General features: G+C 36.8%; 1 protein-coding gene across 4 annotated transcripts; it reads left to right on the top strand.

Annotated features, from left to right (window-relative positions):
• Positions 1 to 69: 69 nt before the first annotated feature.
• On the top strand, positions 70 to 8086 carry LOC120454904 (glutamate receptor ionotropic, kainate 2). Of its 4 annotated transcripts, none has more exons than XM_039640578.2 (13): positions 70 to 145; positions 230 to 391; positions 448 to 681; positions 1962 to 2128; positions 2726 to 2962; positions 3031 to 3183; positions 4677 to 4880; positions 4938 to 5141; positions 5213 to 5317; positions 5381 to 5836; positions 5891 to 6092; positions 6156 to 6344; positions 7602 to 8084. In XM_039640578.2, exons 2-13 carry the CDS (start codon positions 271 to 273, stop codon positions 7910 to 7912), a joined length of 2583 nt encoding a protein of 860 aa, XP_039496512.1. In that variant the 5' UTR covers positions 70 to 145; positions 230 to 270; the 3' UTR covers positions 7913 to 8084. The 4 variants fall into 4 exon arrangements, with proteins under 4 accessions (XP_039496512.1, XP_039496514.1, XP_039496511.1 ...); XM_039640580.2 differs by having other exon boundaries at positions 75 to 180; positions 7602 to 8086; XM_039640577.2 differs by having other exon boundaries at positions 81 to 180; positions 5216 to 5317; positions 7602 to 8085.
• Positions 8087 to 10596: the final 2510 nt, after the last annotated feature.

The following is a 10596-nucleotide window of genomic DNA, read 5'->3' as shown; positions in this document are numbered from 1 at the left end:
GTTCTATACTTTTGTGTGGCTTCAGCCGTACCTGTGGTTTTCCAAAATAGACAAAATGATTTTAGGCCAGTCGTTTCTTTTATGCCTAAGGGGTTGCACTCGTAATGTTTATAGCAAGCGGCTTATTACTGCTTCAGTTTATTTCGTACGCCTCGGGAGTTCCACCCTTAGTCAGAATTGGTAAAACATTCAGAAATTTGTCTAATCAGTCTTTTAATACTTTCTTTAGGCGCTATATTTTCAAACCAGCCTGGAAAGTATAACTCAGAAATGGCGTTTAGATACGCCATTCATAAGCTTAATATGGACAAAAGTATTTTGCCTGATACTACCGTTGATTACTATATTGAATATGTAAACCGATTTGACTCTTTCGAGACAGTTCAAAAGGGTAAGATTGTGATTGTCATTGGGAAACACTTAGTTAAAACGTAACCTGTATTCTAGTTTGCAAACTTATACGAGTTGGTGTTCAAGCTATTTTTAGTCCAGCTGACTCTGTTTTGGCGACTCATATAAATTCAATTTGTGATGCCCTGGACATTCCAAACATAGGTCGGTCTGCCCATGACTTTTCTATTAACGTCTATCCATCGCAAGAATATGTAAATTATGCCTTCAATGACGTTATACAGTATTTAAATTGGACACGCTTTGGAATCTTGCATGAAAAAGAAAATGGTAGGTCTCCAATGTTTAAATATAATACTAATCACAGATTCCGGTATTGCACATGAGCGCCAACTGCTGCAGAAACATTTATTTACGCCTTAAAATAATAATTCATAGCAAATTTCCATGTAACAGCGTGATGCATTCAGTTTTTGGTGTCTCACAAGATATTGGCCGAATAAGTATTTAATATCTGAACGCCTGGAAATACCGAATTGTGCTTTAAGTCATTGGAAAGGTGTCTCCAAATGCTTTCAATGCTTTTCAAACGTATTTTATCTAAACACAGCATATTAGCAGCTAGGACAAAAAGAAAAGCTTTTACCCTTTTAGGCAAATTTAAACATTTATAAACATTTGCTTTTATAAACGTTCACTTCTTGGACGTCCAGTTAAGAACTAACAAGCCTATTCTAGAGATCCCTGGCTTGGGAAAGTTTATTCTAACTCTAACCTTGATACACCGACCATTATTTATACCCGTTACTCGTAGAGTAAAAGGGTATACTAGATTCGTTGAAAAGTATGTAACAGGCAGAAGGAAGCGTTTCCGATCATATAAAGTATATATGTTCTTGATCAGGATCAATAGCAGAGTCGATCTGGCCATGTCCGTCCGTATGAACGTCGAGATCTCAGGAACTACAAAAGCTAGATAGTTGAGATTAAGCATACAGACTCCAGAGACATAAAAGCAGCGCAGGTTTGTCGATTTATGTTGCCACGCCCACTCTAACGCCCACAAACCGCCCACAACTGCCACGCCAACACTTTTAAAAAATGTTTTGAATTTTTTTTTCATTTTTGTATTGGTCTTGTAAATTTCTATCGATTTAACAAAAAACTTTTTGCCACTCCCACTCTAACGCCAACAACCTGCCCAAAGCGGCCACGGCCACACTTTTGAAAAATGTTTTGAATTTCTGTCATTTTTGTATTGGTCCTGTAAATTTCTGTCGATTTGCCTAAAAACTTTTTGCCACGCCCACTCTAACGCCGACAAACCGCCCAAAAACTGTCAGTGTTGAAGACTCTCCTTCGCACTTCCACTAGCTGAGTAACGGGTATCAGATAGTCGGGGAACTCGAATATAGCGTTCTCTCTTGTTTTTTAAATACATATGGGCACCAACTTGTCAATGTCAATCGATTTGCCAAAAACATGTTATTATTTTTTTTTGCTAGCTGAGTAACGGGTATCTGATGATTAAGAAAGGCGACTAAAGCTTTCTCACTTACTAAAAGTAAATATATAAAAGTAATAAAAAAAATATAATAACATTGTTACAGGAATTATAAACTTGCATCAGCTATCCCGGTCATTTAACGGAGAAGTTCATATGCGACAAGTTTCCCGAGGGTCCTATTTATACGCATTGAAAGAATTTAAAGGAAAGGAAATACATAATATTATAATTGATACAAACTCGAACGATATTTCCATTTTGTTAAAAAATGTAAGTAACATTTTTATTTTAGGATACGTATGCAAAACGACCTAATCACTAAAACAATTAGGTTATTACATTTTATTATTTATTCCCGTTACCCGAATAGTAAAACGGTATACTAGATTCGTTGAAAAATATGTAACAGAAAGAAGGAAGCGTTTCCTACCATATAAATCGACCAGGATCAATAGCCGAGTCGATCTGGTCATGTTCGTCTGTCTCTCCGTCCGTATGAACGCTGAGATCCCAGGAACTATAAAAGCTAGAATTTTTTTATTAGTCTTATAAGTTTCTATCGACTTGCAAACATTTTTTTTTATTTCCACGCCCAGACTTTTGAAAAATGTTTTGATATTTTTTCATTTTTGTATTAGTATTGTAAATTTTTAACGATCTGCAGAAAAACTGTTTTTCACGCTCACCCTAAGGCCCACAAACAGCCCAAAACTGTCAAGCTGAGTAACGTGTATCTGATAGTCGAAGAAATCATTTTTATATTATATCGTCTATACTAACGAAGTAGTTGTTGTGTTATTTGAACTTTGCATATACTAACACTTTTTTAACTCATCTGTGATTCTCAATTTTTAAATAAAATTATAGATATTACAACAGCAAATGAATGAATACAAGTACCATTATTTGTTTACAAGCTTTGACTTGGAAACTTATGATTTGGAAGATTTTAAATATAATTTTGTAAACATAACATCATTTCGATTGGTTGACACTGGGGATGTTGGGGTAAAGCAGATTTTGAAGGATATCGCATTCTATAGTCACCATATGTTTAAAAACCCATTTTTTAATCTTCATGTGAAAAAATCAACTATTCTTGAGGTAAGCTATTATAAATAGAAATGTCGTGGAAAGTACACCATTTTAAAAGCGTTTAACAAAATTTTTAGTCAGAGCCAGCCCTAATGTTCGATTCGGTGTACGTGTTCGCGATAGGATTGCAGACATTGGAGCAATCGCACTCTTTAACCTTTTCAAATATAAGCTGCGACGAGGAAATTCCGTGGAACGGGGGCCTTAGTCTTATTAACTACTTAAATGCGGTGAGTTTCCTTACATTACATTACAAAAAAACAATATTTCTTCGAAAACAGCGAAATTTAATTTTCAGTTCTGGGTGAGTGTTTTTACCCGTTAGTGGTAGATTAATAGCGTATACTAGATTCATTGAAAATTATGTAACAGGCAAAAGGAAGCGTTTCCGACCATATAAAGTATATATATTCTTGATCAGAATCAATAGCCGAGTCGATCTGTCCGTCCGTCCGTCTATCTGTCCGTCCGTATGAACGTCGAGAGCTGTAAAGGCTAGAAGGTTGAGACGGAGATCGATTTGCAGAAAAACTTTTTACCACGCCCACTCAAACGCCCGCAAGTGGCAAAAAGTTTTTTGGCAAATAGATAGAATTTAACACGACTACTATTTTTTGAAAATTTTGTACAATGTAGAAGCAAACGTTTTAGACCCTATGAAGTATATACATATAACATAGTATTATTGATCGGGGTCACTAGCCGTGTCGATCTGGCCATATCCGTCTTCCTATCTGCAGTTATAAAAGTGTAGACTAAGCCTAGACTAGACTTGTAGACGATGTGCAAGTATGTTTTTGAAAAACGCCACGCCTATAAAAAAAAAAGTTTTTTTTTATTTTACTATGTGCCCTGGAAACTGTTATCGCCATGCCAAATAGCTGAGTGTCTAATAGTCGAGAAAATCGACAATGGCGTTACTCTAGTTAGAAATCAATTTGTTTGAAAATGAATTGGCAGCAATTTGGCTTGTAATTATACCCGTTACTCGTAGAGTAAAAGGGTATACTAGATTCGTTGAAAAGTATTTAACAGGCAGAAGGAAGCGTTTCCAACCATATAAAGTATATATATTCTTGATCAGGATCAATAGCCGAGTCGATCGGGCAATGTCCGTCTCTCTGTCCGTCTGTCTGTCCGTCTGTGTGTCCGTCCGTATGAACGTCGTGATCTCAGGAACTATGCAAGCTAGAAAGTTAGGATTAAGCATACAGACTCCAGAGACATATGTAGATGCAGCGCAAGTTCATGCTGCCCGCCCACAAAGCGCCCAAAACTGCTACGCCCAAACTTTTGAAAAATGTTTTGATATTTTTTCTTTTTCATTAGTATTGTAAATTTATATCGATCTGCAGAAAAACTATTTGCCATGCCCACCCTAACGCCCACAAACCAACCAAGACTGCCACGCCCACACTTGAAAATTTTTTCGATATTTTTTCACATTTTTGTTAGTCCTGTAATTTATTCTTAATTTGCATCGCCCACTCTATCGCCCACAAACCGGCAAAAACGGTCAGAGCTGAAATTTCTCTTCGCATTTTCACTAGCTAAGTAACGGGTATTAGATAGTTGGGGAACTAAAGCGTTCTCTCTTGTTTTTTTATTGTAGAGTACAAAAAAGTAAGTAATATGTTTTTAATTTATTTTTTTATGAATAAGATTTATATTTCTACTTATTTATATTAATTAATTATATTTATTGATTGTAATACTTCTTAAGGTTGAATGGAAAGGTTTGACAGGTCCGATTCAGTTTAAGGATGGCCACCGAGTTCAGTTCAAGTTGGACTTAATTAAATTAAAGCAACATTCCATTGTTAAAGTCGGGGAATGGACCCCTCAGGGGCATCTGAATATAACAGAACCATCAATGTTTTTCGATGCTGGGTCCATGAATGTGACACTTGTAGTGATAACAATTCTGGTCTGTGAGGACGACGAATATAAAATATTTAAAATTGATTGTAAAATGTACTTTCAGGAAACACCATATGTAATGATGCATTATGGCAAAAATTTTACCGGCAACGAAAGATTTTATGGTTTTTGCGTAGATATATTGGAAACCATTTCTCGGGAAGTTGGGTTTGATTATATACTGGATCTGGTACCGGATAGAAAGTATGGGGCCAAGGACCCCGAAACTGGGAATTGGAACGGAATGGTTGCTCAGCTAATGAAATATGTAAGTTTGTTTGCTATTGTTTCCTATTTGCTTTTCTGTTCAAGTGACAAATAACATATAAATATATTTAGAAGGCAGACCTGGCCGTTGGATCTATGACTATAACGTATGCAAGAGAAAGCGTCATTGATTTCACTAAACCATTCATGAACTTAGGTATAAGTATTTTATTTAAGGTTTGTATATAATTTTTTTTTAGTTAAATTGATGGTAATGATAAAAGACTTTTCTTGTTTAAGGTCCCAACATCAAAGCCAACGAGATTGTTTTCTTTTATGAATCCATTAGCGATAGAGATCTGGTTATATGTGCTAATTGCTTATTTTCTTGTGTCTATTTCCATATATATTGTTGGAAAACTTTCGCCTATTGAGTGGAAGTGCATTCACCCCTGCGATCTAGACAATATTTCTATTGGCAACCAATTCTCTCTAACTGACAGTTTTTGGTTTACCATAGAAACTCTTTTGCAACAGTCAACTGATATTCATCCACGGGCAATGTCGACTCGAATAATAAGCAGTACTTGGGGATTCTTTTCTCTTATTATTGTCGCATCTTACACCGCAAATCTAGCAGCTTTTTTAACAACGGAGCGTATGATTAACCCTATTGAGAACGCAGAAGATTTGGCTTCTCAAACTGAGATATCTTATGGCACTCTAGATAGCGGATCTACAATGACATTTTTTAGGGTAACTGGTATATTGACAAATCTTCATTAATAGCTAAATGCATTCTTTAAATAGGACTCACTGATAGAAACTTACAAAAAAATTTGGAGAAGCATGGATAATAAAAAACCATCGGCATTTACCACTACATATGAGGATGGTATTAGGCGAGTAAATGAAGGTAAATATGCGTTTTTGATGGAATCCACAATGCTCGATTACATCGTTCAGCGGGATTGTAATCTGACGCAAATCGGAGGACTTTTAGATACAAAAGGTATGATAGGGAATTTGTGTTGTTTTTAAGTATTCGGTATATTGGTGGTAACTTCTTCTATAGGGTATGGTATCGCTACACCAAAAGGATCGCCTTGGCGAGATAAAATTTCATTGGCTATACTTGAGCTTCAAGAAAGGGGTGAAATTCAAATGTTGTATGATAAATGGTGGAAAAATACTGATGAAACATGTACTCGCAAAAACACAAGCAAACAATCAAAAGCAAATTCACTTGGTCTGGAAAACATAGGTACGTTTTCATAATATAATCAATAGCCGAGTCGATCTAGCCATGCCCGTCTGTCCGTCTGTCTGTCCGTATGAACGTCGAGATCTCAGAAACTATAACAGCTAGAAAGTTGAGATTAAACATACAGACTCCAGAGACATAGACGCAGCGCAAGTTTGTTGCCTCGCCCACTCTAAAGCCCACAAACCGCCGTAAGCTGCCACTCCCACACTTTTGAAAACGTTGTGATATTTTTAAATTGTTTTATTAGTATTGTCAATTTGCAAAAAAAAAAACTTTTTGCCCCGCCCATCCTAACGCCCACAAACCGGCCAAAACTGCATCGCCCACTCTTTTGAAAAATGATTTGATATTGTTTCACATGTTTTTTAGTCTTGTAAATATGTCGAGACATATTTGCCCACAATCTTTTTGCCACGTCCAATTTCTACCACTATTCCAGAAAATGGTGAAATTTCTGGGTCGCACTTCCACTACCTGAGTAACGGTTATCTGATAGTCGGAGAACTCGACTATAGTTTATTTCTTGTTCTTATCTGAAACCCCTATATATGCCTTTAAGTAATTATACCCGTTACTCGTAGAGTAAAAGGGTATACTAGATTCGTTGAAAAGTATGTAACAGGCAGAAGGAAGCGTTTCCGACCATATAAAGTATATATATTCTTGATCAGGATCAATAGCCGAGTCGATCTGGCCATGTCCGTCTGTCCGTCCGTATGAACGTCGAGATCTCAGGAACTACAAAAGCTAGAAAGTTGAGATTAAGCATACAGACTCCAGAGACATAGACGCAGCGCAAGTTTGTCGATTCATGTTGCCACGCCCACTCTAACGCCCACAAACCGCCCAAAACTGCCACGCCCACACTTTTGAAAAATGTTTTGAAATTTTTTCATTTTTGTATTAGTCTTGTAATTTTCTATCGATTTACCAAAAAACTTTTTGCCACGCCCACTCTAACGCCCTCAAACCGCCCAAAGCTGCTACGCCCACACTTTTGAAAAATGTTTTGATATTTTTTTCATTTTTATATTGGTCTTGTAAATTTCTATCGATTTGCCAAAAAACTTTCTGCCACGCCCACTATAACGCCTACAAACCGCCAAAAATTGTGTTTAAGACTCTCCTTCTCCCTTCCACTAGCTGAGTAACGGGTATCAGATAGTCGGGGAACTCGACTATAGCGTTCTCTCTTCTTTTATATTGGATAATTTATCATAATATATATAATCTGTAATAAAATGAATTACACAGGCGGTGTATTTGTGGTGCTAATAACTGGAATTATTTTGGCTGCCATTGTTGCTTTCTTCGAATTTTGGTTTAACTTTCGATACAACTATAAGGCCACACCAACTCAATCGGTCTTTGATGACAAATCCACTCAAGATGAAATTCTCGAAAGCGAAAGGACCTGTTCACAACCTGACCGTTGCTTTTGGATCGAAATTTATGAGGAACTCCGATATGCGTCATGGTGTATGAACAAGCAAAAGAGGCCTGCACTAAGGCGAACCTGTAGCGAATGTACGATTCCAAAAAGTCAACGAATTAATAAACTATGACAGTTTAACACATCTTAGTATTAATGATTATTTTATAATTAGTTAATTATAGGTTCCCTAAACAGCAGGATTCCATTCAATTATTGACAGTAAAAAAGCTTTAACTTCATTAGAAACACAAACTTTGAACACATTTAATGAGGAAATACCCAAATATGATGAAGGATGCAGACAGATTATTAAAAAAATTATTATTAAAATACATCTGTAATCTTTACTTACACTTGTACACCCTTCAGTACAAGTCCCAAAGGATTTCCAAAGGAATCCCTAGGGTGTCTCGAAGTACCCGAGGAATACCCTAGGAATTTATGAGGCATATCTCTGAAATTTCTGGGGAATATCGAAAAATAAGCAAGGTCTTTTCTCGAAAAAGGAACTAGAGGAATTTTTAGGGATTCCTCGGCATTCTGTTTAGTATTCATCGGGGATCTCTTTAGTATACCTCGGGAATCCCTTCAGTATTTCTTTGAATTTCCTCTAGTATTCTCCTTGTAAATTCCTCCATATAAATCCAGAAAAAAATTAATTCCATTATTCCATTAATTATACTAGATTCGTTGAAAGGTATGTAACAGGCAAAAGGAAGCGTTTCCGACCATATAAAGTATATATATTCTTGATCAGGAGGGACATAGACGCAGCGCAAGTTTGTCGAATCATGCTGCCACGCCCACTTTAACGCCCACAAACCGCCCAAAGCTGCCACGCCCACACTTTTGAAAAATGTTTTGATATTTTTTCATTTTTGTATTAATCTTGTAAATTTCTATCGATTTGCCAAAAAACTTTTTGCCACGCCCACTCTAACGCCCACAAACCGCCAAAAGCTGTCAGTGTTGAAGACCTCCTTCGCACTTTTACTAGCTGAGTAACGGGTATCAGATAGTCGGGGAACTCGACTATAGCGTTCTCTCTTGTTTTTTCCTTTTTTTGTTAGCGTTATTTTTGACACATGCCAGTGCGTGAGCTTATGCTATATGTAAAGAAAAATATTTTAATAATATATATTAATATCATGTAGTTTGGAATGCAATTAGCAATGCTAATTTACCAATACGAAGCACTTACCGGTTTTATTTATAATATTTCACGTTGACAATTTTCTAAGCACCATTTGTCACGTTCTAGCTCGTGCCAGGGTATTTCCGACCATGATGATCACTCGTAAATAAAATGACATAGGCAAATAATTAAAAGCGGACGCGACGTTACCTATAGCGACAGTTTAATTTCTATTAAAATTTAAAATCTCTAAATCAACAAATATAAATTAAATATACACTTAAAAATATATAAATATCCCACCAATCATTAGCACGGTATCCAGAAGTCTATACATAGCGTTTTTTTCTCTATTTCGATTTTGTCTCCTCTCATCTCTCACTCTCTTCTTCGGTCACTGCTCTGAACTACATCGAAAAAAAAAAACAACAAATATGATCTGCGGGCAGAGGCAACGGCATAGCCACGACACAACTTTGCTAAGAAAGGCCTGTGAGATTTGTTTTTGTTTTTTCGAACTCTCGCGAGGAAAAATACGGGCGACGAATTTTGGTACTGAAAGTACAAAGTATGTCATAAAGCTTAGTGTGGGCGTTGTGACGATGATAAGTTAGCCCATTAAGCAGAGCCACTTCAGGCAGGTCACTTCGCCTACACCCCTTTGTGGAAGTTATCCAAGCCATGATTCAGGGGCCCTTGCCCAAATTATAAACAATTTTTCGAAATCCAATCTTTACGATTGACTTTCCTTTGTTGTCAAAATTGCACTTCGCCGGACTGCAACTGTTTATATAGGGTGTTTTTTTTAGAGGTATAGAACTTTAAGTTGGCATTACTGTTCAAGATGGCGACCGATTTAACAGCTGTCAAGTGATTTATTCTCAGTTTGGTTTGGCAATTCGTCATGCGTGCTTACAAAATCCAACTCGTGCAAGAATTGAAACCAAACGATCATCAAGCAAGGCGTAGATTCGTCGAATGGGCCCAAAACGAGATTGCTGTTGTTCCCGATTTTTCATAAGCCTCCAAGATCTTGTGATTTAACACCGCTAGACTACTTTTTGTGGGGCTATGTAAAGTCATTGGTCTATGCGGATAAGCCACAAACGCTAAACCATTTGGAAGACAACATTCGCCGTGTTATTGCCGATATACGGCCAAATATGTTGGAAAAAGTCATTGCAAATTGGACGTCCAGATTGGACTACATCCGAGCCAGCCGTGGCGGTCATATGCCAGAAATCATATTTAAAATGTAATGCCACAAGATTATCTTTCATGTCAATAAAATTCATGTCAATCGAATAATCCATCGTTGTTTTATTGCAATTTAAAGTTCTATACCTCTAAAAAAAAACACCCTATATAAACAAATCCAAATCTTCCCATCAAGTCGTGAGAACCAAGCCGCTACCGGTCCACAGCTTGACTACTTAGATAAACAAACTATCGAAACGTAAACACAGCCTCCTCTTGGTGACCAAGAACTTATTGCACTTCAATCTGCAATCTGCATTGGTCAACAAATTTGAATTTCACAATGCAGTGAAGCAAATTCATCACCAAGTTTTTAATTTAAACACAGATCAAAGTTTTAGAAGTTTTAAGAAAAGGTCCTGGCCGCGGTTTGGAGGAAAGGAATTATTCTTAAGCTGTCAATTCTATTGGGAAACGGAGAA

The sequence above is a fragment of the Drosophila santomea genome, chromosome 4 (genome assembly GCF_016746245.2).
Source record: "Drosophila santomea strain STO CAGO 1482 chromosome 4, Prin_Dsan_1.1, whole genome shotgun sequence".
NCBI lineage: Eukaryota > Metazoa > Arthropoda > Insecta > Diptera > Drosophilidae > Drosophila > Drosophila santomea.
Note: the sequence above shows the minus strand (reverse complement) of the source record. Positions and strands in the feature narration are given on the sequence as shown.